We start from the raw sequence: 25592 nt of genomic DNA on the forward strand, positions 1-25592 counted from the left end.
TTCTTTCCTTCCTTCGTCCCTGTCGGTCTGGGGAAGATTCCTGGGCTAAGTCCAAACCAAGACACCAGGCGGTTTCCACCCCCAGAGGGATGACGTAGGTGCCAGTCGGCGCAGCCCACCTTTTATTCTGGTACGAGCATGTTCACGTTCACGTACTGATCCTTGCTTCGCTCCCCACCCAGATTTTCCGACGCACAAAGATTTGGCCCTTGGCCCCGGCGCCGACGCTAGCGAGTCTTGCAGTCTTGGACGCTCAACCCTGGAAGGGTCTATTTTAAATGTCGCAATTGGCATGCCTCCCTTGCAACCCAACCGGACTCTGATTGGGCCAGCGTCCGAGCCCGTTCTTACCGAACCATCTTGGCGAAGGCAATTGCTCAGCTCTTAGAGGCCAAACGCTGCCGGCGTGGCAGATAACTACCACAGAGAGGGCAGAGGGTGAAAAATCGTGCAATGTCAGAGCATGCTTCCGACGCTGCTGGTGTTGCACCATGCGGAACCGAAATGCGGACTCGCCGAGCCAGAGCAAATGCCCGAACGCCCGTCGACTGAATGGCTGGCAGATTCTCTGTGTGTGCCGTGTGGATAAGGCTGTTGATCAGACTCGTTAATCTTTTTACCCCCTTCAGTTATTTGCAGTAGTACTACTAGACACCTAATCCAAAACCATTCTCAATCACGTGTGGTTCGAGTAAATCAAAGCACCAATTGGCCAATAGCAAAATGAACAACATCTGAAAATGGGGGGGTAAAATCGTATGCATGTATGTAATGGAAATGGCAGCAAACAAGGGTTTATTTTTTGGACTTCAGGCAACGATACATTGAGCCCATCTAATAAAATTTTGAGGCCGAAACATCAACTTAGCGACCTCCGTCATCCATGAGCCCACACTGATCCCTTCTGACCGCATTGCCGACAAGGAACATGTATGTATGTTAGCCGTAGCAGCGTCTCGGTGAATCCCAATCTGCCAATAATGCCAGCCCATCCAGGCCCAAAGCATTGTGTGAAGATGAGGGGGTTTTTTGCGTGCACAGCCCAAGGCCCCAAGGCACCAAGCGCCAGAAGCCCAGAGACGCAGGCTACGCTGAGTACCGCCGAGAACTCAGGTGGCTGACCACACAAATTACTACTACGCTACCGAGTAGGTCGATGTAGCTTAACCACAACATGGAACAGCCCGCACGCCCGGTGCCTAAACCGTCCTCCTCAGGAGTCCAGCAGGTAAAACGTCTAGCTGCCATTCTAATCGCCACAAGCCACGGCTGTCCGCATGTGGCATGTACATACGTGCTAGTCGTTCGAGTCAGGCAGTTGACAAACTAAATTGGTTAGTTACCTGTTTTTGTTCTTTAAATGCTACCTACTGCCGGTGGGCTGATCGAGGGCTATCCTGTCGGGTAATACAGGTTGCAGTGCCAACTGACCGACCGGCCCGCACCTTGCCAGGACTATCCAATGTCAACTAATGTATGTACATGACCGCGACACTTCCCAGCACTCCCATGGCTCCGACAATTGCACGATCCATGATCAATGGCGGACAAGCAGTACCAAGAAATAACGTAATGATATAATCGAGACCTTGGTTTGTATGACTAGCCGGAAGGCCCAAGGGGGCCAGTGACTAGGGGGAAAAGCCGCAGCGGTCCAATGAGACAAGCGGCTCAGTTGGCTGATCAATACTAATCAGTCGGGAGATGAGGCCACAAGTGGACCAGGATGAAGGATTTTACGGCCCCACCACCGAGTCGGAGGGCCCGCTTTGCCCCGTTCCTCTGATCACCGCCACGGTCCGGCTGGGTCAAAAACGAGTAGGTGCATGGCACTAAGCGCTAGAGGTTTCTGCCCAGCTTTGCTAGCCCCCTCCATTGTGTGACATCTGAGTCCACGGGCGACTCGATGCCGAGCAACCGAGTTTAACCGCTGCCCACCGCGGTTTCTGCCCTCGATCACCTGGCCCTTTTCCCGCCCGACTCCCTCGTCATCCTGCAGCAGCAGTGCAGCTGCTGCCAAAAACCTGGTCGTGCACGTGAGTTGGCAAATGGGAACGCGCCCGCCAAACCTGCAAACGAGCGAGAAACCTGCAGGCTGCCCATACTGTTTGGATCCGGATACATGAAACCTGGCTGTAGCATGGTCACATTAATTTACAAAATAAGAGCCCGTCCCCCTTTTTTTTCTGTTTACTTGAGTGGGACGACGGTAGCATTCATGATTGTTTCTGTACTCGATCACAGATCGGCTCACGAGCTCTGAAATGATGCGCGGCTCGCCAAATACACTACTACAACATGGACTGCCAACCGAGCTGACAAATGCGCATCACACATTGGGAAAACGTCGGCTGGCGAGCTCATTTCCCAACAGAACCCATCGTTATTCTCGTTGCCACGCATACGACGGCGCTACTTCGTTCTAGGTCTATTGAACACTGGATTCGGCTCTCTCTCTCTCTCTCTCTCGACTGGCGGTGGCCAGAAAAAAAACAGAATCAATGAGGTCACGCCCATCGACAGACGTAGGCATACTTGCGATGCGCTCGGAAGCCGCACTGCTTTTGGCCGGGCAAAGGCGTACCCGTATCCAGAGGCCAATGTAGGTACGCGCAGGTCGTGAAGTTGAGCCGCAGTGGCTTGAACCTATTTGTGGTCGTCCTGAGTCGTGAGTAATCAGAATACCACCAAGCGCTGGCTAATCGAAATCACATGGCAACCGTTTTCCAGTCCCGCCGAGGAGACGGGATACGCCGCCGCGGCGACAGAGAAAACGCGGCTGCGTGGCAAAGCAAGGGGCCAGGACAGTACGGTTTAGTTCTCCTGTCTGGCCAGGCGTTTCCCCGAGAAGCTTCAATGTACGCGCTCATGGCTGCGCGCTCTGCTACGGCTCTACAGTACGTGGAACGAAGTCTTCAATTAGATTTCCCAGGGGCTTGGAAAACCCCCGAGCAAGGTTTCCAGCGAAAATGCCAGGCTGAAAAAGCGTATCTGCGCCAAAGGCCGACGCGCTTTGGACGACACTCAATCTAACCGGCTGCGTTGGAAAAAGGGAAAGTGGGATGGGATTGGACTCGTTGGAGGCCCCCGTCGGTGGTTTGACCGCTGATCGTCGCCCAGCTAAGCAGGAAACTTAGAGTTCGGGCATGCGTGGGCAATGCTTTCGAGTTAGAATCAGGCAGATCAGTGACTCGAGTGACCGGTATAATTTCGCGACAAGTTACCACGAAACAATAAGACTGGGCAATTCTGTGGTGCTGGCTGGAAAACTCCAGCGTCTGTCCATATGACGACATTTGGGAAAGAAGTGGTCGAGGTGCCCTCTGATTGAATACTACCTTACTGGTGCTTGGAAGGTTAGAAGGCCATGGCATCTGATCGCACCCAGGCGGGAGGCACCCCTCGGCTGTACAATGCGATACTACGACAATACATGTGTACAGACCTCGAGAAAGCGATTGGATCGGGTTAAAGCAATTGATCGCAGATATTCATTCGGATGCCAGACCGAAGGGAGGAGGATACGGCGTATTGGTGCGGGCGAGGCGTGCGGCACCCACTGCGGAATAGCACAAATAGCACCGGCTAATTCTGGTGCTTGCCATACCTAATGCAAAGGATTGTGTCCATTCTTTTGCCTACTGCCTACAGTTGACGTACTGTACTTGCCATTCTTGTCCAGTGATCCAGCCTCCGCCGCTAGAAGGAAGCGAGGCGACAAGCGACACAGAAACCGGTTCGCGGACGGGTTTTGAAAATCGATGCAAAAAGTCGATATTGACTATCGAAAGTCGATCCTCTCCCGCACATACACTAACTAATACCTAACCTACTGTAGGTAAGAGGTAACCTAAGGCATGGCGGCAAGGCGGCAAGGCCATTCAAGGTAAGGCAGGTAGGAGGGGAACCGAACCAGTGGTAGCATGCACGCACCACGCACAACAATCGCTGGGTGGCTTGCAGCAGCCTTGAGCCTTGCGCCTCGAGCCTTCCAAGAGCCTCGAGCCACACCATACCCGACCTTATCTTATCGTAGCCCATCATCCGTTCACCCCCACATCTTGAACCTCCAGCTTGCCAGCTTTGGCCGGGCCAGTTGCGTAGGAACAATTGGCTTCAGAGCTCTCCACGTCAACAGAGGCCGACTGTCGTCTTGTTGAGGTTCGTCAGTCAAACTCCAACCTCAAGCTGCCCTGCGCTGCCGCTCCCAACCATCTCCGCGAACCTTCTTTGCCCCATCAGTGCCCAACTGGTTTCTTCTTTTTTGCATCATTAAAACAAGGCTTCTCAAGTTGGGAGAAGTTAGTTTCTTACCTCTCTACCCGACATCTTGGATTCGAGTTCCAGCTTGTCACCCGTACTCCACCTTCGTCTCCAAGCGGCGTTGCTGGCTTGACCTAACCCGCTTGCTTGCTGACTGACGCCAAAAACAACAGCGCCCGACCCGACGCATGAGTCCTCCCTCTTCGTCTGCACCATCGCGTCCAACGCACTCTGCAACCCCGAACCCTCGTCGCGCCTCGCCGTGGATATGCTAGGATATTCAGCCCATCATGTCTCAGGTTCAGGAAAAGATGTCTCTCGAAGACTGGCTGGACGATCTATGCGTCCGTTTCATAATAAACCTCCCGCAGGAAGACCTGCAGTCTGTCGCCCGCATCTGCTTTCAGGTTGAGGAGGCACACTGGTTCTACGAAGATTTCATTCGACCGCTTGACCCAACCTTGCCGAACATGTCGCTGCGCACCTTCTGCCTCCGCATGTTCCAGCACTGCCCTCTGTTCGCCTCCTTCAGCGAGGACAGCTATATGCAGGCATTTGATGAATTTGTGCTATACAAGACGCGAGTGCCGGTGCGCGGCGCCATCATGATGAATTCCGCCATGGACAGCACCGTGCTGGTCCGGGGTTGGAAGAGCAACGCTAACTGGAGTTTTCCGCGGGGCAAGATCAACAAGGACGAGGACGACCTCGACTGCGCCATCCGTGAGGTGTTCGAAGAGACGGGCTTCGATGTTCGTGCCGCCGGGCTCGTTCCCGAAGACAACAATGTCAAGTACATCGAGATCACTATGCGTGATCAACACATGCGTCTTTACGTCTTCCGGGACGTGCCCATGGACACAGTATTCGAGCCCAAAACTAGAAAAGAGATTGGGAAAATCCAATGGTACAAGCTGCAGGATCTACCGGCTTTTAGGAAAAAGAAGGGTGCTGGCCGCGGTGAGGGCAATGCTGCGGAAGCTGCCATGAACGCTAATAAGTTCTACATGGTTGCGCCTTTCTTGGTCCCCTTGAAGAAATGGGTAGTACAGCAGAAGAAGCGCGATGCTCACAAAGCTGCAAGACAAACGGGACATCAACTTCCCGTTCCTATACAAGAGGAGGATCTTCTCACCGAGGACGATCAGCACCTCGAGATCGATGAGATCTCGCCCCCTATACCCACGCCCGGATACCAACAAGGTTCAGAATCGAACGGTGCCGATGCTAGCAATGCATACATGCCGTCGGGTGTCAGCTCTGCGACGAACGTGAATGCTGGGGCTGCTTTGATGTCCATCTTGCAATCCAAAGCGCCGTCCGCGGGCCAGAACGGCCATACCAACGCCTCAGCTTCGGCTCACCCGTATCCTCATACTCCGCATGATCAGGTCTTCACCGAAGCAACTCGACCCCGCACACCACCGCATAATCACCCAACGCAACGACTGTCCTACCCACAGGGCCAGCCACCTTATTTTGGTGTCAGCCCGCAGCAGTTGCAGCAACAGCAGCAACCCAACCGAGCCTATCAGCAGCACCAGATGACTCGGCCTCAGGTTCATATAGCGACGGGCTACAATGGGCAACCAGAACTCATCGTCTCACCCCGCCAAATCTCGAATCGGCAGCCTCCGCAACTCATGCATCCACAGCCCCAGCCTCCCCAGGTTCAGCAATCCGTACTCATTCGAGGGATGGCGCCAACGCCGGCAATGCAGGAGCAGATGCCCGCTCCCGGGCCACTGCAAGGCTACCGCTCCAATGTTGGTCAACATCAGCAACAAGAGCAGCAGCAACAGCAGCAATATCTCCAACAACAACAGCAGCAAAGACAATATCAGCAGCAGCAGCAACAACATCTGCAACAGCGACAACATCAACAACAGCAGCAGCAACAACAGCAACACCTGCAGCAGCGCCAGCAGCAGCAAGAGCATCACTTGCATCAACAACAGAATCAGCAATACCAGCAGTACCAGCATCAAAGCCATCTCGGTGCGCAAGGAACGCCCCCTCTGCCAAGACAAAGCCTTGAGCCAACTGCACACTCGATGAGTCTGCTGGGTGTGTTCAAGGGTACTACACCACAGCCAGATATCAAGCAGCAAGCCGCACCGCACACAAACCCTCTGCAGTCTCAGCCCTACCCTCAGAACATCAATATTGGATCAGCCAGCCCTCGGTTCACACCATCAACCAGTTCGCATCCCGTTGGATCCTTCAACAAGCACCAGTCAAGCCTTCTGGATATGTTCAAGCAGACAGATACGACAAAGAAGCTGGCGGGTGGCGAGACTATGCCGCAGGGCCGATCGCCTCTTGGCCTTGCTGCTGTTGCTGTGGCGGCGGCGGTGCCCGCCATTGAACAGTCTGTGTCCCCAGCTACCGCAGTAAGGCAAAGTCTGGAACACAATGCGCAGTCTCAGGTGTCTAACCCAGATCTGAATCTTCCGTTCGGAGCTCTTGCTATTGCATCAAGAAACAAGCCGGTGTCTTCATTCCAGCACTCGCCCCAACCCCAGCAGTCAACGCCAAACCGGTCTGTGGCGTATCCATATGGGACCAGTCTGGACTCGAGCGCCTCCAACCTCGCCATGTCTCTGGGGGCGCCTTCGGCGGCAGCGCTGCCCGTACCTAGCGGGATGCTCAAGACCCGCCCCGAGGCAACTCCGGAGCAGAAGAGCAGTCTGCTCTCGCTCTTTGGAAAAGGAAAGGAGCCGGCTTCTATGAGTGAGAACATGCGACCCAGATCTCGCGTTGCTTCCATTGCTTCCGGCGCTGGTGACAGCGCATCGCTCGGCAGTAGGCGTGGCAGCCAAACGCCTTTGACACCTGCAGACAGGGACTTCTTGATGGGATTCCTGAAGGATGCGTCTAGGAATCACGCAAAACGCTAGGCGAACGGTACCTAAGGGGACCATCTGATATTGGCTATCTAGTCTGAGGTGACAGACAGGGCTGGCTGTCCCGGGTCCCGTGTTCGGCGGGAGGTGAGAAGGGGGGCGTGTGGGGGACAGACCCAATGGTTTTTCATAGTCGTACAATGAGCATGCATCTGGGCGGTCGTGTGGAGTCATAGCGCATGGAATACCCTTAGTTTTTTTAGCATCAGGTCAAATACTATACGCTGGTTTATGGCGATATTAAGGGCTGAGACATGCTGTTCTTGTCTAGATGATCTGTATTCGGAAGTAATTTGCTGTGACAGAAGAAGTTCCTCTGAAGTATCGCAAGTTCATAGGAGCTAATTCGACGAGTCTAGCCTTTAGGAGCGGGCGCTCTTTGGGGTATCCAGGACCGTGGTATGCGTTTTATCTTGAGGAATGACGCTTTCCTCAGATGGGTAGTACAGACCAGGCTGTATGTATGTCTCGTTGCACAAGAGCTAGTTCAAGCCACCGCACGGCAACGGATTCCGAGCAGACCGGTCTGCGAGGAGGGCATTACCAGGTATCTACCTGCTCATATGTGCTTGGCTATGTACCCAGTATATAGGACTCGGCAATCGCTCGGCGTGCGCAAAGAAAGAAAGAAGCACGGTAGGTGTCGTTCCGTATCTACGTACATGCATCACTTACACCAACACGCAGTGGGTGCGGTTATTGGTAGTGGTGAATAATGATAGTGGTAGCAATGATGGTTTCTTCGGTAGGTCGAGTAACACCAGCCATGGTAAGTAAGGCTCTATCCTCGTGCGTAGGACTGATACGGCGTGTGTGGGTTGTGTGGGTGTGTACGACCTGAGCGCGTCAGCGTCGGCATCAGCGCGGGGAAGGCCTGGATTGTGAGTAGGGAGGGAGATGCGGGATGCGGGATGCAGGATGCCGTATCGTACCCAGCTATCGTGACTGACCGACGCCCAGGTGAGCGGGATTGGATGTGTGCTCTGAGAGTCAGCGTAGGACATCGCATGGCCATTCCTGGCTAGATGGACAGACATCGTGGCCAGAGGGGAAGCTGTTGCCGCCGGTAGGGTTGCCCAAGCCGGGTAGAGCGAAGCCACCCTCTTTTTCTTACCCAGGCCTTCGACTGCTTTTCCAATGGGAAGTATACTCCAGATAAAGTACTTGCTCCCCTTCACAATGTACATCACCCTATACATATTCAAGGATCCATGCGTGTCTCTCTATTTCCTCTGTCTCTCGAATGACACCGACCCAACCGAGCCCATCCCAGCCTCGATGCGCCCAGTCACGCACGCGACCGCCCCTTCTGCACCTCCCTCGAACCACATCACATCGGAGCACGCACACCCTCTTGACGAAGAGTGAGAAATGATGACCGGCGAGAGTTGGTTACACCGTCCACACCTCACCCGGGCCGAGCACAGTTACTATGTCATATAGCTGATAACTAGCTAGCTAGCTGGTAGATAAAGATAGGTAGGCTGGTGTTTTTTTCGCTTCGTTTGCTCACAAGCATGCATGCATGCCTGCATGAGAAGGATTCCGGAGCCGAATCCTTCCTCTTCCTAACCTGGTCTTCCTCGTCGTTTCCGATTGGCTGTAAACGTATCGTGCACCTAGTCGCATGCACCGACGAGTTTCCCAAAAGGGCAGCTCGGTATCGCTGTTTGTATGTTTGCTTCCCTTGCTTCAACTTTGTCGGCATCTCCTTACCAGACGGTTAAGCGCTTTTTTTTGCCGACGAACTACCCCAGTATCACCTCTAGTGTGCCGTATGGCCGGGTCAAGGAAACAGGGAGGCAAAAGGAGAAACCAGCTCGTTTTTGAAACATCCAGAAAGAACCCTCTACTGTTCATTTGTCACTTCATGGGAGAAACCTACATGCAACAGCCGGATGATGACTTTCTGCAGCGATCACGACATCAGGTGAGCCACAATGAGAATAACAATATATTGCCGTCTTAGAACGAGTCGTGTGGTTTCGTAATACACAAAGCTACAAGAAACATACTTTTTGCCACCTCTTCTTCACATGTGCCATTTCCCCCCACCTCGTCCCCCTGAGTGACCGCCCTGACAACTTCCTGACATCAAGTCAAGGATGTTGGTGCTGTAACAATCTTGACAATGTTGGGTATCCATATTAAACCATCCTCGACTCCTCGACGCCGCCCCCCTTCACTGAATAAAAAAAAGTAGCCACAGGCCATACGAGACACACGGACCGTCCCCCGCAATGGCTCTACCTTGTCGGGACGGGTCCAATGCTCTATGGCCGCGCAGTAGTCGTACAAATGATGGGACGAGGATGTCCTAATTCCCGGTCACGTGCCAGCCACGGCCTTAAGCCGTCACCCCTACAGTCGTGGATGCAGGAAACTCAGATGAGGTGTCGAACTTATCATCGCTCTCATCATCTTCGTCATCCAGCCGTAACGTAGCAAAGCGGTTGATGCTCACAGCAGGCTTTTTGGGCGAGGGGATGCGTTGGGGCTTGGGAGGCGGCGGCTTCTGCTCTACCCTCAGGGGCTGCGCGCACTCATCTAAATCCCAGTCAATCTTGGACCCCTTGTACTTGCTATATCCATTTTGTTAGTACAGATGCGCAGTATGGACAGGAACTCAGGGCACTTACGCGCGACTCATCATGCAGGTTCTAGCGAACATAGCGTTATGAACGGAATTGGTCTTGATGTGGCAACTGCCCCCAAGAAACTCGATCTTGATCACTATCAGGTTGTGGATGTGTTCAAGATCATCTCGAATGCTGTCCTCGGTGTGATTAGGGTCGACGCGTCGGATGACCATGTTACGGGTCGCGCCCTGGACGATCTTGTGCGCGACATGGCCAGCAAGATGAAAGTGTCGTTCAGCCCACTTGATGAATACCTAGAGCTGCGTTTAGCCAGTCGCGTTGCCAGAAAAGACCAACTTGACCTACCCGCTTGTGCTTGATGTACAGATCATAACGCCTCGAGTGATCGTAGAAGCGTACAGCATCTTCCTCGCGCAAGAATGAAACCATGGCCATGTGCTCGTGTGATCTGATATAAATCTCTAGAACCTGACCACCGCGCACGGCTTTGGTAATGTCCTCGTGCTTCGTGTCATCGGGCAGTCCAGCCAGAACCACGGTCCTCTTGCACATCCAGGCGTATTGGGGACGTTGAACCTCGACGTTCTGGTTGAATTGCCCAAATGTCTGATGATGAGTTGTCTCGGGGGTCAGCCCTTCGCCAGAGTAAGAGGCCGAGAAGTCGTCGGCAGGGTCCGCGTCCGCCCATGCCTGCTGGTTGCCAAAGGGCCTGCCGCCGTATCCGCCATGATAGCCACCGTTGCCAAAGCCGTTACCGTTGCCGTTGTGCGATGTGTGAGGCCGTCCATCCGGTTTGTTGTTGGAGGTACAATACGACCTCTTGGATTGGTTGAGCACGACCCCGCCGTCATCATTGTTCTCTTGCTCCAATTTCGTCAAACCATGAGTGCCGGTGTCAGGGAGCGGGGTTTCCACGTCCTGGCTTAACACCTTCACGCAATCATTAGTTCGGCGTTGGGTTTTGGAAGTTTGTAGAATGACTCGAAAGTGTACATCATGTAGCCAACTCTAGGGCTGCAGCAGGTGTGGATAATGCGGACTTACAGCAATAGTCGATTCCGTGACGCCTCCATTGATCAGGTTTTGTCGAAGGCGAGAAAACTTGTGAGCAATGGAGAGCAGTGTTTCATACTCGATATTCGGGACAATGGTGTAGTCTTCAGCTTGAGACGCACTGCCATTTGCGGTCACGGCTAAGTCATTGGTGTTCTACGTAAATGGTTGGATTAGAGGAGGTGTTTCATCAGAGGACTAGCAGATCGATCGACCCGAATCGTATCGTATCGTTCTCGTCTGGCGCTGGGGGAGAAACATACAACGTTGGCCCTATACTACGAGTCAGCCTCTGCGGATAAAAGTTTCAGTTCACTGTGCCCGCAGGCGAAGGGGGAAAGCTTCGCGATGAGACATGGAGGGGAGGGTTGCTAGGGTCTAGTTTTGGGGCTGCTTCAAGCTCTCGGTTTGCTTGCGGAGGGCTGAACTTACCTGCGGAGCAGAGTCTCAAAATAAGTGCGCTCAATGGTAACGGTACCTGACGTAGCCGCCGTCATCTTGAGCTACGGGAAAACGCCGTCGAGGGTTCAAGCCGCAATTGACTTGATCGCTCTCGAGTGCAAAGACGACTGGACAAAGATGGAGAAGGAATGCGGGTGATGGAAAGGGAGAACAGGATAGACGATCGAGAAGAAAAAAAGAGATCAACCCTAAAAGATTGATCGACTCCCTCGTTTCGTCTCGTGCGACGCCTCCCTTCTTGCCCATGCAGGAAAGAATTGAGGTTAAAAAAAGGAACAACCAATGGCAGTGTGACAGATCGTTTGGACCTGCCAATCGCCTCGTTCGTTTGGACCCTGGGCGGCAACGGCACCTGCTTCCGTGCCTTCAAACAGCGGCAGCTTTCAATGGGCTTCAGGCTTCAAGCTTCGAACTTCAAGCGGCAGCCACTTCACTGGCAACCTAGCAGCGCAATTGCGGCGGTTGGTGGTGTCACTCACTGCCAGTGGTGCTCGTGGTTGCGTGTTAGTGGTGGTGGTGGTCGCAGTGCAGTTGCGAGGTGGGGCCTTTGGCTCGCAAGCTCGCTGTCTGGCAGATAAGGTTGGCGCTGACTGCAGCCGCCCCCCTGGTGAACCCCTACTAAACCGGGGCCTCGTCGAGTCGTAGGGGCCGTTTACAGAGCACCTTTTCCTCTTTGGGCCTGGGACGGTTGGTTTTGACAAGCGAAACGGCGGCAATTGTGGTCACTTCTTGGTTGTGTGCATTATTTATATCTCTGTCATTCCTTCTTGATAGTGATCGCAGCAGGTTTCCGATTTTTATTATTAGTATTCCATTTGCTATATTCGGATTTCGGATGGCCAACATCGGTTTCCATCGTTTCTATTTGTGGTTGGGACAAGTGAGAAACGACATGGCAAACAGCCTGGTGCGATGCACCCGCCAGTTGTTGCTGGGTTCTTCAGTCCTGTTTTGATCTACATCTAGCGCCCTCCGCGGTACCGGGAAGATCCAACTTTCATGTTAGCTGGATCGCCGAATGGTTCCCGTATTACCGTTCACCTATGAGACATGAGCAACGAAAAGTACTGTGTCCCGATACGCCCATCGTGGTTTTTCTTCGACATAGCGGCAAAATGCTTCATTGCCTTCCTATTCAACCTCTGGCTAGCAGCAGCCCGTCGGAGTACTAAGCAGGTTTCAAGGCGAAACGATTCAGATCTGTCGTGGGCGCGAACCAACTTACTTTACTAGTGCAACCCTCGAGGTGAAGACGACTTTTTGTGCCCACTTGACCACGTTGCTTGGCGTAGGTATTTGATACACAAAATTGTCATGATACAGTAGGGTGACAGAAATGTTAGCCCCTCCCCTGCTAGATCCCGAAAAGTCAAATACTAGACAGAAAATTTATATCTACCAAGGTTAACATTTGGAGAAGTTCAAAACTAAACAGAGAATTCATACCTACCAAGGTCAAGTTTTGATGTCGTCTACGACGGACTGGCCTCTATAATTTGACTTTTCGGGATCTAGCAGGGGGAGGGGGCTTAACATTTCTGTCACCCTACTGTACAAGACAAGCCCCAAATGTCGAGGGGAAGTATGGACCCCCGATCAGGCGACGGAGGATAAGTGCTGAAGAAGTGGTCTCTCCCCCTTTAGAGCGTTTCGCCAGTTGATAAAGCGTGCCTGCGTAGTGTTTAATGGCTTTTGCTTGACTCCCATCTTCTGTAGTTACAGCCATGAAAGAGGTAAGAAGAGACGGGCACTGTGCACTGCATCTATCGAGTGTTGCTGTAGTAAAGATGGAGGCAAGTGTCCCCGTTTGTCCCTGTCTTGGTAAGCTGGTAGATACCATATCTCGAGCGGGAGTGTAGGGAAGCCTTCAAAGATGATATACGCCTGTTGAGTCAGGTCCTATATACCATCATGGAAGTCGCCAGCCTCGTATGCCTTTATCAGCACAATCGGCCAAACCATAGTAATTGAAGTTCGTGGCTTGCTCCTCCGGCTCTGATTCGGCAACGAAGGCAGCAATGAGCATCAAATTCGAGGTACTAGGAAATCCAATAACGGGCAAGACGTGCAATCATGATATACTGGTGTGCTTACTGATGCAGACTGATGGAGAGGTGCTTGAGCAATGCTCATTCCCTCGAGACATCCAGAGCCATGAATTCGACCGAAGTATCGCTTGGACATCGGCCGAAATTTGAAGTATACCTATTGATGAACTGGGTCTGTGCCTCAAACTCCCTTCCTGCATCGAACCGAAGTTCTCAATAGCAGAGCTGTCCACCCTATGTATCACGGCATGGGTATCGATTGATTGAATGTCGTCTTGAATCAATCATTAGCAACATGTCTCTTGATCTCAGACTGGGCAGTTAAGATGGAGAGAGGTTTGCGCGTTGTTGTGGCTGGGCGGGTTAGGTCGGGATCATCCGATTCCACAACTGACTGCTGCACGACGCATGGCTGCGTCCGATGCCAGAGGTCCCTCTGGCCCAAGGCCAAAATTGGCTGGACACTGGATGATAGATCTGCTCCGATGATTGAATTGATGCACCCCTGAATGTTCATGGCCTGGATCAATGGCTTTGCTCTTTCTCCGCCAGATCCGAATTCCATTGCAAACTGACAGGCAAGAGAAAAGAAGTCAGTTCAGCCAGCACAGGAATGATGAAACAACAATCCGCCACCAGGCGGGCGCCATGCTTTGAGCGAAAGGCAACGATTGAGGGAGGTTAACTTTTTGGCTGCGTCCTGCAGCACAATACACATTATTCGTATGCGTACCTGCCTGCAGCAAAGCTCCGGTAGGGGTTTTGGGTCAGATGGCGGGTTGCATTGCTGTTGCTGCAGTGCTGATGGTGTGGATTTTGCAGGTTTTATGTCAATGGAACGCCATCGATGCAGGCGACATAAAGGAAAATTTCCCCGCCTTCGAGAAGTAAGTGTGTCGGTTGTGAATCAATGTACTACACCAGCCTCGACGACACATCTCGCTCGTGAGGCTCAAAGGGTTTCAATCGAGGGATGTGGATGGGAGGCCATAAATACATAATACGGGGAACACGAGGAAATGATCGGCTTTGGATTAGGAGATCACTCGCTATTTTTAGGCGGCGGGCGGTGGTTTGTCTGGGAGAAGAAAAAACCGACCGACCGGACAGACTAGAGGGCGAGTACCACTGCCACCACCAAAGCAAGCGGGCATGGCAGCTAAAGCGGACAAGTGAACACCAAAAAAACCAGCCAGAACCCTTGAACCCGAACCACATGCATGCAGGATGCTGGATGCGTCTTGCTCGCCCCACCCCGGGACTGGACGAACGAACAGGAAGTGGCAGAGACGGAGAGCAAATACGATCTTGGCCAAGCCCAGATCGCCGTCGCTTGGTCGACTAGCGGTTCACGCTCATGTACCTCGCACTCGCCCAATCGGCCTCGTCGATCAATAGCGCAGATGGCTCGGACTGGCTGGGCGGGCTGGGCGGGCTTGCGTACGCAGACAGTCCCTCATCAATTGTAAACAAGGCGCGCGAGACACAGCGCACGAGAAAAAGGCCTGAGGTGTCCCGTTGTTTTGTCTTTTTAGCCCACCTGAAGAAATATCAGCAAGCAAAGCAAGAAAACCAGGCACCCGCCTTTCCGCCAGGTCAGGCCAAGGTCCATTCACTTTGCATGAAGGAGAACTCTAGAAGCCAGGAATCCCATCACGGAGCACCCACCAGAATTCTGGCACCAAGCCTGTCTGGGCAAGAGGACGTACCGCAGGTGGGCCACAGCTTCTCGTGTTCACGGAATCCAGGGACGGACTTGGCCCAGGAAGCCCCGAAAATCCCAGACGCTGGCTGGATGACACTCTGGACGGCGTCTTTTGCTCCCTCCTCAGTGGTGAGTGGCCCGTCATTAATGCATGGAACCCCTTCGACCCCAGTCGCCGCTGGCTCTCAGTCCCCTTCCCTGATCCTCCGCTACCTAAGCCCGTCCCTTCTAAGCCCCCCCAGCACGCACCGCACCCAGCCGAAGGTTCTACGTCTAAGCCTTCCTGATTCAAAGACGCTCCCGTCCTGAATTTCCCTGACCACGAGATCCTGTCTCCCCATCTCATCATCATCCCAACTCGTCAACTCCTGATGGTCTGTCGTTCAACCCTGGGCTAATCCATATCTGTTTTGCCCGACGTTCGCTATTCTGCCTGTTTATATTTTCCTTCTGACAATCGCTTCGACTATACCCGAGACAATCACACCCGTTTGTTTTCGGCCGACTAATAATTCTCAAGGGAGAAGAAATCTTGTCCGTGTAATATTGCCCATCGCTCACGCAGTTTGTACTGTGGCTCGTTTTTGCAACGCCCGGCGAGAATAAGGAGGCCCTAGCAGCAGCAACCAGCCGCAACCGAATCGAACCGAATCACAACAGTTCTCGTCCACGACAATTCTTCGTGTTCTTCGGACGTGTCACAGCAGTTTTTTTTTTTTTTTAATTCTCTCTCGAAGATCCGGGGCACTGCTGCATCAACCAACCTAGCGGGGCCGTCGAACTCAACTAATCCCATATCACTCCCGCCCTCCTCGCAGTTCCGCGTGGGAGAAAGTTGAACCGCCATTCCAGCACTTGAGACATAAGACATTTTTAAAAAAGACACCATGAGGGCCTCCATGAGCTTCGGTCAAATCTTGACCACTGCCATTGCCTTCTCTTCTACCGCCTCAGCATGGCCAAGCTGGCTTCCTGACGTCGATGCCCTTGTCGTACGACAAGACGAACCCTCGAAAGGTTTGTTGCGTAACAGGAATATCCATCCAACAGAGCCTCAAGCAAACAACTAACACGAAATCCACAGACACTGCGTCACCAGCACCCACCAAGACCGCGGACCCGAAGAGCGATGATGCCAAACCCTCCGCTACTGACAAGCCCGCACCGAAGACCACTGCGGGCGGAGATGATGAGCCTCAGACAACAAACCTAAACACGGGTGGCATAACCAAGTCCGGCGGCTCCAAACCGACGCACACTGGCAACAGCACCGCCGAACCGACACACGCAACATTCGACCCGCAAGATCCCGCCGGCGGTGTTTCCATGTTGACACCCGCTCCGGTCTTGGGAACTCAGCTGTACAGGATTGGTCAGACCATCACCTGGGGATGGAACTACACGTCGCTACAGGCCACACCCACCGCCATCGACGTCTTGGTTTCCTGCAGCACCGCCTCCAAGACGTGGACTCTGACCCAGAACATGACTTACGAGACCAAGGGAAGCTACACCTGGGACACACACGCCTACGCGGAGACGGCTGTGGTGGACCAACTGCTGACGGCGGAATACACCCTGCTCATCTACGACGCCGAGTCATCTGTCAAGGCCACGGCCGAGGCCGGCTACCTTTCCACATTCGACGGCTTCAAGTTTGGCCTGTACAAGCCCCAGGACTACCAGCCGCTGAACGAGTGGCATTGCGCGACCTGCAGCGGCGCCGCCAACCTGGACACCAAGGCCCTGGGCTTCGCTTTCTCGATGAGTGTGATCACGATCCTGAGTTTTACGTGGTTCGTGGCCGGCTTCGGCCAGCTGCTATAGACCTGGCAACTCGGTTGAGCGTGGGGCGTCTTGTCTTTCCACAACTTTTTCGAACTGTGCATATTAGGATCAGGGCAGCGGTATCCTTTACTCTGCATCTTGGGTAAACTCATACAAATTTGGTAATACGGAGCACGGAGAACTGGGGTTGATATATGTTGCATTGGGCGTTTATAACATCTGAAGTTGGTCCCGCATTTTGGGGCTATACATATTCATCTTGTGAGGATAGGATGAGGGGTTGGTTACTTTGGTGGACGACAAAAAAAGAACATGGTCTCCTTGATTTGAAAGTGTCTTGGAGAGTAACGCAAGATATGGAAACGACCAACTGTTGCTAGAAAACAAATATGAGCCTATTGGTGGGACGCATGTTTTACTGACACACATAGCTTAATATGACGCACCTACCAAGATCTATTATTACCTTTAGTAGCCGAAAACCTAGACAAGCGACGTCTGTATACTCTATGGATACTGCTCTTGGATATTTGTTGACTGGACCGCCGATGCTTGTAGTGGTAGTAGTAGCGATCGATGCTCTCTAACTTCGATATTATGAGCAGTATCCTTGTTCACCGAGTACGTCACAGATGACTGGGAAGGCAGGTATGTACTACTTTGCGAGGCTACATGTAATGTTCCCTCAGCCCACTTCGTTGTGGTTTCATCGGAATTCATCATCGGATCAGATCATCCGCAGGCTAAACCCGCCGCCCCGTTCCTCGCGCTCCCTGCCCGCGAAGATGCCGCTGAAGTCGACGCTGGCGGGCGCCTTCTGGCCCCGTCCGGGCGCGTTGGGCGTCTCCTTGCGCCGCCGGCGCTCCTGGCCGGCCTTGCTGGGGAAGGTGGGGAACATGGCCTCGTGCTTAGGCTTGGGGTCCTGGCGGAAATACTCGTGGCGCAGCATGTCGGCGGCGGCGGGACGGTTGCGCGGGTCGAGCGACAGCAGCGAGTTGAGGAGCTGGCAGCCGGCCGCGGTGAGCAGGGGGAACTTGGCGCGGATCATGCTGCTAGTTAGGGCGGCGGGGGCGGTGCTGGCCGAGGGCAGGCGCAGGCTGCGCGCGTTGGGGAGGCGGCGGAAGCCGGGCCAGGTCTCTTCGGTGGGGACGCCGCAGAGCTCGAAGATCTTGGAGAGGGCGTCGACTTCGTTGCGGCCCTGCAGCAGGGGCTCGCGCGCCAGCAGCTCGCCGAAGATGCAGCCGACGCTCCACATGTCGACGGAGGCGTCGTAGGTCGAGGCGCCCAGCAGCAGCTCGGGCGAGCGGTACCACAGCGTCACGACGAGCTGCGTCAGCTTGGGCGGGGCCGGGTCCCCGACGTAGCGCGCCATGCCGAAGTCGGCGATCTTGAGCTGGCCCCGGTTGTTGAGCAGCAGGTTCGACGTCTTGAGGTCGCGGTGCAGGATCCAGTGGGCGTGCAGGTACGCGACGCCCTCGGCGAGCTGGCGCAGGATGGTCTTGACCTCGGACGCGAGGAAGGGTTCCGCCATGTCCTCGAGGATGGACTTGAGGTCGTGCTCGACGAACTCGAGGACGAGGAACACGGCCTCGATGGGCTCTTTCCGGTTCGCGTTCTGGGAGGTCGCGGCCGCTTCGTTGATGACGACCTCGTGCAGGCCCACGATGTTGCGGTGCGAGCAGTCCTTCAGGATCTGGATCTCGCGCAGCCCCGTCTCGGGCAGGCCGGCGCGCGCGCCGCCGCCGCCCGTCGACTCGTCGAGCTTGAGCCGCTTCAGGGCGACGACTTTGCCGCTGCGCAGGTCCTTGGCGCGCGCGACCCAGCCGTAGGTGCCCTCTTCGATGTCGTTGAGCTTGTCGTAGTTCTCCACGCTCGCAGTGGGCTTCCACGTCGGCGCCTCGAAGCGCAGGAGCTTGGCGCTGCTCTCGCCCGTGCTGCCGCCGCCTTCGCTGTCTTTGCCTCCTTTTTGTTCTGTCTTGTCGCCGCCATCTTGGTCGGGCGTGAGCCGCCTCCGCTTCGTGGGGGGTTCGTTTAGGGATTGTGGTGATTGCTGTTCTGCTTGTGCTTGTTGGGCCTGGGCGGCGGCTATGCGTTTTTGCTCCTCCTCGGCGGCTTTGCGTGCCTTTTCGGCCTTGAGGCGCTTCTTCTCCTCCTTTTCGCGCTTCTGCTTCGCTACCAGCTCAGCGTCTTCTTCGGTGTCGGCCCATCGTGATTTGCTCGCCATGGTGGAAAGCCGGTGTGTATAAGCGTCAAGGGGGCACCCTCGCCTCAGGAGTAGTGGGCCGCCGCTGCCCGCCCAGGTGTGCTTATACGGGAGTAGGTATTTGCCGGCGGTATAAGATGTAATTTTGCAACAAGGTTTATGGCCTGGTCTATCGGTATTGACACAAAGAATAACAGTTGAGAGGACGTGTTTGGTTGCCGCAGAGATATGTTACGTCAAGTTCGCGATGCCGGGAAATGCTCGGTCCAAAACTTTTGGTGGTTCAGCGACTCGAAGCTGCAGGTTGTAGCCAATTGAACTTGCCTACTGAGTCGGGTTGTTGCAGCTCTGAGGCCGGCAGAAGAGCTTGAGAGCTCCAAGCACAAGCAGCCAAGCCTTACCAGTACAGCTCCCGTCCAGTCTCCATAATAATTTTGATGCAACCCTCCTCGCATCATAGCTTGGTCTCTGTCTCTCTTCGTGATTCTTGTATGAGCTAGTTACCGACCTCTGAAGGCAATTTCACTTCCTTTAGTCGTTTGTTCTGGCATGGAAAAGTCGTAATGTCCAACCTGACCAAGATGAGGTCAATTGCTACTTTGGTAGCCCGTCAAGGGCTGAGAGCGTTACCGAAAACCCGGCTCTCCATACCAGCAACCGCCGCCCCCAGCTTTTTCCACCGCAGCTCAAGAAGCTTCAGTGCCACAACGGCCTTTAGACAAACTGAAGATGGCGGTCGCAAATGGTCGACCCCCCTTGGCCAAACGATTAGCCGATGCCATCAATGTAAGTCTATCATTCCCAATAAATTATTATCTGAAGTCTAACTCTCCCCTTACAGATCACTGGCCCGATCCCTCTGGCCAGCTACATGCGCATGTGCTTGACTGGAGACATTGGAGGTTACTATACCGGAGCCCTTGAGAAAGGCCGCGACCAGTTCGGTCGCAAGGGAGACTTCATCACGTCTCCTGAGATCTCCCAGGTCTTCGGAGAGCTTATTGGCATTTGGTTTGTTGCAGAATGGATGTCCCAGGGCCGTCCCAAGCAGGGAGTTGAGCTCATTGAAGTCGGGCCTGGAAGAGGTACTTTGATGGATGACATCCTGCGTGTAAGTCAACCTTGAGCCTATCGCGACTCCATACGAGTACCATACCAGCCCTGCTAATACCCTTCCAGACGATTCGAAACTTCAAGGATATGGCGTCCGCTATTGACGCAGTATACATGGTTGAAGCCAGTGCTGAACTGAGGACAGCACAGAAGAACCTGCTATGCGGCGAAGGCGCGCAATCACAGGAGTCCAAGGCAGGGCACCACAGCACCTCCAAGTATTCCGACTTGCCAATCGTCTGGACTGAAACTGTCAAGTCGATACCCCAAAAGCCAGACAGTACCCCTTTTATTGTAGCCCACGAGTTCTTCGATGCGCTGCCCATCCACGCATTCCAAATCGTCGAGGTCCCACCAACACAAAAAACCCCATCCCCTGTTTCGACCCCAGGTCCCAACCCCAAAACACCCAACGCGGCATCACCGACGCTTCAGTGGCGTGAGATGGTTGTCGCACCTACACCACCTGACTCTACTCATCAGTCCCTGGGTACGCCCAAGGCGGAGCAGCACGGAGGACCCGTTCCCGACTTCCAGCTCACACTTGCAACCTCCTCAACCCGCCATTCCCTGTACCTCCCGGAGACATCCTCCCGCTACCGGGCCTTGAAGGCCACCCCCAACGCTCTGATCGAGGTCTGCCCAGATGCCTCGCTCTACGCCTCCGACTTCGCCGCCCGCATCGGCGGCTCGCCGGAGCACCCGAAACAGAAGCCCTCGGGCGCCGCCCTGATCCTCGACTACGGCCCCAGCGACACGATCCCCGTCAACTCACTGCGCGGCATCAAGCAGCACCAGCGCGTGAGCTCCTTCAGCGAGCCCGGCCTCGTCGACCTCAGCGCCGACGTTGACTTCCTCGCCATCGCCGAGTCGGCCATGAAGGCGAGCGAGGGCGTCGAGGTCCACGGACCCGTCCAGCAGGCCGATTTCCTCGAGAGCATGGGCATCCAGCAGCGCGCGGATATGCTGGCGAAGCGGGCGGGGCAGCGAGATGGCAAGAAGAAGGTCGAGATTGAGAAGGCTTGTCAGAGGTTGGTGGACCGGGGCCCGGATGGGATGGGGAAGCTGTATAAGGCGCTGGCGATCTTGCCTGAGAATGATGGACAGAGACGACCTGTTGGGTTTGGAGGCGATATCCTGGGTTAAACGGCACTTTCTATGAACATTGTTTGCCTACACTGTTGCGGACCCTTTGTACCAATATATGTAAATCAAGGTGCTATCCTTTCCGGTTGGGCTCAAGCAAAACCATGGTAAGGATGGGCTTGATCGAGCATGACCTCGGCAAGCCTGATTGCGAATAAACAGCAATGGAACATGAGAAAAAGGCATGATTAATGCTTTCAGTTCTACTACTCTTACTTTGAAAGTGGCGACACAATAAATAGCCCTGGGCAGTGACTTATGGCCAGATCATTCCCACTTGCACTTGAATCGAAACATTTTAACCCAAAAGTTCCACCACACCATCCAAGGAGTTCGGAGTCCTCACCCATATTCACAGGAAAGTGAATATATCACGTAGGTTGGTTCGAGGGGACCAGAGGCATCTCGGCGAAGGCGAAGCTCAGTATATATACTTCCATAAGGCTTCCACGTTCCGGTACCCTACATATATTCGGCGGCGGCGGTTTCCAGCTTGAGGCCAGCTACCTTAACAACGAATAGCTGGAAATGAAGGTGTTCTACATAGGCTGTGCCGCATGAGCTCCGAGCGCCTTCCGATGGCTGGCTCTAGGATCCGCTGGTCCTGCGGCCGTAGTTGCTTGGGAGTTCCGGTTACCATACTGCCCACCCCCTTTTCGGTTGAGGAAATTATTTATACCTTTGGATATTAGGAACACACACCACGGGATCTATCTGGGAATCAGGGTTACCATTGCGTTTGCATATATTGAGACAACATAATCACTTCAGCCGACGGGATTGCCTCCGACGTTGGTGACAAGCCCAGCAGTACTGAAAGACTTACAACGAGCAGGTCACGTTTTGATGCCAAGCTTGAAATCAAGGTGTCATCATGCCCAACACCTCGGAAACTCCATAGAAAGATCCAACAACCACATGCAGATCCTATGGATGGGTAGAAGCCTATTCGTAGCCTCTAACATGATACTATGGAGAATGTGGAAGTTCATTCTCTCCCATTTTCAGTTATGGTTATTCAGATGCATGCACGCCCATTTCGTTTGATGAATGGATATATGCTCTGATGAACAAACGAGTCACGTAGTCTTAGCGAAGTCCAGCAAAGAAGTCTTTCAGTCGTGATACTGTACTGCATGCACATAGTCTTGTTCAAGGTGAAGGCTGGAATCATTGAATGCTAGATCAGTTCCTGAAGGGAAGGACAACCTGGAAGTATCTGAAGCTTGGCAACCAGAAGACAACAATGCTACAGAGCGAGATTCTGAAGATCAATGGATTTCGACAATCGCAAAACCGAAAAATATCTAGAAGGTAGGTGCCAATCCAGCAACAATTGCACCTTCCTAACCAGCACCTGCCGCCAAAGATATCTGGCCCACATTCAATTCATCCACTCTCGTTACCCACCTTCATCATCCTTGCAACTTCCTTCCCCTGCTCCAACCACTTCAAGCAGCTCCAGTCACAGACCAGTCTGGCGCACGGACTCACGGGCGATCAGGATACGTCAAGCACAGCTCCAGACCCACACTCGGTCCAGCGGAAGAACCTTGATCCGATACCATGACCTCAAGCAAGGCTGCTCAGCCCCGGCCTACTCGTACGCGCTCCCAGAAGCGATCGGAGGACGACAGGAGTGAATCCGAGAATCACAGTGCAGGCCAAAAGCGAAAGCGAGCCTCCAGTCCGTCCAAGATGCAGCTCGAGGTAAGCTCTACGGCGCATCGATTGATAGTCGCCATGGAATGTAGCTAACACATTCTGGCATTGTAGCGCAAGGTCAAGCTCGTTACCGAGCAGCGCAACATGTAAGTCAGACCGCGTTCCGTGCACGACGCGCCGCAATCCGCGATCGCATACGCACGTTCGGCCAATTAACAATATTCTCGTACAGCGACAAGGAATCTCCTATGCCGGAGTTTCCCATGAAAGAATGGAGTGTCAAGATATTCCTCACTGATGCCGAAGGTGGCGAGCACCCTGCCAATTGCTTCACCAAGGTTACCTACAACCTTCACCCGTCCTTCGCCAACCCCAACCAGAGTACGTCGCCCAGGCGCCCCATACAAACTCGGGTTTCCCATGTCACTGTATCGCTAACAGCCTGCGCGCAGCATTCACCGAGCCTCCATTCACCTGTAAGAATGAAGGATGGGGCGAGTTCGAGATGTCCATCGACATGTTCACTACCGAGAAGGGCGGCAAGACTACCGTCTACCACGACCTCAACTTCCAGTCGCCCAGATACGAGGTCCTCCAGAATGTCACCTTCAAGAACCCCTCTCAGGCTTTGCTTAACATCCTGCGCGAGACCGGTCCTGTCAGCACCGAGGAGGATCCCAAGGTCAACAAGGTCCGTAAGGCCAACGATGGCAAGAAGCGGAAAAACCAGTGGGATTTCGAGAAGATGGCAGACGCCATGACCAAGCTCGACGAGGATGACTTGCTGCATGTGATCCAGATGATCCATGACCACAAGAACGACGATACCTACACCAAGAACGACATGGAGATGGGCGAGTTCTCGGTGGATCTCTTCACGCTGCCAGACAACCTGGCTCGCATGATCTGGGAATTTTTGGTAAGTCGCCGCCTCACCTCGCGCGCAACGTCTATCTATACTGACCGTACTCTACTAGGTTGACCAGAAGAAGGTATCCTAGGACGACGCATCCCCTGGTTCCTGAACTCACCACTTGTACACTGTATTGGCTTAGGGGAAACATGGGCAGTATCCATTAATGCATTGCATTGGAGTTTCCTAGGCGGTCCATCAAAAGAGGCCGAATAAGCAGGAGTTGGTCCGGTGGACTTTGCGTTTGTTAATTAATCCCGTTTTCTTTTCACTGCACCATGTCATAAGCAAGACGCAGTTATACCACGATGATTCTTCCCGCATCATCACTGTCGCAGAATGGAAGGCGGTTCCTCCAGGGGGAGGTCAAGACAGTGGATCGACATGAATTGGACGGTGGCAATGATCATGACTCCAATCGAGGATGCCGTCAACGCTTATAGTTGAGTCGCCATTAGATACCCGGCATGCCCGGTGAAGAGAAGAGGTTAAGAATAAAGCTGGAATAAATCTAAATCAACCTCCATATTCCCTATCCATCGACCACATTGACACGAACATGTTCGGGATTTGTTTCCATTTGTTGGACGAGTACTGGACGAGGTCAGAGTGTACAGACATGGTTCATGTGACCTCGCATCAGGGGGTGGAAACGAGCCGCCTCCTTCCCTGTCCCTAGGTCGCGTGTCTTCCCCCTGGGGTAAACCAGATCCGCGGGGAACTCCAGCTGGGCCTATCACAGTTATCAATTTGCAGGGCGACGAGCTGGGCTTCAGCGCGGCATGGGCTATGACATCACACGGGCCCGGTAGACCCTCCTACACCGCCAATTCGTCCCCGAAATTCCTCAGCTGAATTATTGAGAATAGAGAGAAGTGGCTTGCGAATCAAAATGCAGGGGCGCGGGGGCGCGTCGTAGAGGCTTACGAACGATACTGCACGATAGATATTAAACCCACGGTCAGCAAGCTAGTAGCTTAGGGGGGCTGCGGGCAGCTGTCCAACGTGACTTTCCGGCCTTACCGCATCCGCCCATCCTGCCTTTCGGTGGGCGGGAAGGTCAGACTTCCGCGGTCTGCAGCTGAGGATCCGACGAGGGTATCCTGAGTCTGAGTTCAGGCTGAGATTCCAGAGCGGCACTTCTCCTGGATTTGCGCGTAGCAGTCAATAGAGCCATGAGCTATGTTCGTTCTCCGTGTAAAAGACGTTTGAGCCCGCCCGTCGAGTATCCATTTATCTCTCTCGTCAAGTGACACGGACTTGCTTATCCAAGACACTTTTGCTCTTGGCGAGACGGAAAAGCAGGTAGAAATCCCTAATACGCCATTGCAGGACATATGCATCTTGTGCCACCAATTCCCATGTCGGTCTCTGCATTTTTATAATGGTGGCTTTGATTGGCCAATCTTCTATCCCAATGCGAATTCACGTTTCTCTCTCTCTCTCGTTGGTTGTTGTTGCTATCATTACACCGAGATGCCCGAGGTGCGCGACAAGTACACATTTTTGTACGCTGACATGTTCAAGGTCTATCATCCGTCGCCAGCGCATGCGCGCCCAGCTGGTTTGTTATTCGTTGGCTGGTTGGATCACCAAGTGCACACGAAGGTGGGTTGCACATACGGGATGCATACCCAGATCTGACTGATCAGTAGGCGCAATCGGCACAGCTTATCAATCCAATCGTAGGTTTTGTGCAGTATTTCTTCTCATTCTCACTCGTCCAC

The 25592-nt window shown here is 53.7% G+C and overlaps 6 protein-coding genes across 6 annotated transcripts; 4 read left to right on the forward strand and 2 right to left on the reverse strand.

The window, feature by feature from the left end:
- Window positions 1–4553: 4553 nt before the first annotated feature.
- PG986_014977 (uncharacterized protein) lies at window positions 4554–7163 on the forward strand (the record flags this gene model as incomplete). Its single annotated transcript, XM_066851199.1, has 1 exon — window positions 4554–7163. One exon carries the CDS (start codon window positions 4554–4556, stop codon window positions 7161–7163), a length of 2610 nt encoding a protein of 869 aa, XP_066693437.1.
- A 2353-nt stretch (window positions 7164–9516) lies between these two features.
- On the reverse strand, window positions 9517–11319 carry PG986_014978 (uncharacterized protein; the record flags this gene model as incomplete). The annotated part of the gene is made up of 6 exons (XM_066851200.1): window positions 9517–9751; window positions 9809–10062; window positions 10115–10699; window positions 10814–10978; window positions 11086–11095; window positions 11255–11319. The coding sequence occupies 6 exons, from the start codon at window positions 11317–11319 to the stop codon at window positions 9517–9519; spliced, it is 1314 nt and encodes a 437-aa protein (XP_066693438.1).
- Window positions 11320–15924: 4605 nt separating this feature from the next.
- PG986_014979 (uncharacterized protein) lies at window positions 15925–16864 on the forward strand (the record flags this gene model as incomplete). Its single annotated transcript, XM_066851201.1, has 2 exons — window positions 15925–16054; window positions 16122–16864. The coding sequence occupies 2 exons, from the start codon at window positions 15925–15927 to the stop codon at window positions 16862–16864; spliced, it is 873 nt and encodes a 290-aa protein (XP_066693439.1).
- A 688-nt stretch (window positions 16865–17552) lies between these two features.
- On the reverse strand, window positions 17553–19049 carry PG986_014980 (kinase-like domain-containing protein; the record flags this gene model as incomplete). Its single annotated transcript, XM_066851202.1, has 1 exon — window positions 17553–19049. One exon carries the CDS (start codon window positions 19047–19049, stop codon window positions 17553–17555), a length of 1497 nt encoding a protein of 498 aa, XP_066693440.1.
- A 708-nt stretch (window positions 19050–19757) lies between these two features.
- On the forward strand, window positions 19758–21287 carry PG986_014981 (uncharacterized protein; the record flags this gene model as incomplete). Its single annotated transcript, XM_066851203.1, has 3 exons — window positions 19758–19814; window positions 19870–20139; window positions 20208–21287. 3 exons carry the CDS (start codon window positions 19758–19760, stop codon window positions 21285–21287), a joined length of 1407 nt encoding a protein of 468 aa, XP_066693441.1.
- Window positions 21288–22853: 1566 nt separating this feature from the next.
- Window positions 22854–23934, forward strand: PG986_014982 (uncharacterized protein; the record flags this gene model as incomplete). Its single annotated transcript, XM_066851204.1, has 4 exons — window positions 22854–22997; window positions 23064–23098; window positions 23185–23333; window positions 23405–23934. The coding sequence occupies 4 exons, from the start codon at window positions 22854–22856 to the stop codon at window positions 23932–23934; spliced, it is 858 nt and encodes a 285-aa protein (XP_066693442.1).
- Window positions 23935–25592: the final 1658 nt, after the last annotated feature.

This window comes from Apiospora aurea (assembly GCF_038362705.1).
Source record: "Apiospora aurea strain CBS 24483 chromosome Unknown utg000010l_segment0_segment0, whole genome shotgun sequence".
In the NCBI taxonomy this organism is placed as follows: Eukaryota; Fungi; Ascomycota; class Sordariomycetes; order Amphisphaeriales; family Apiosporaceae; genus Apiospora; species Apiospora aurea.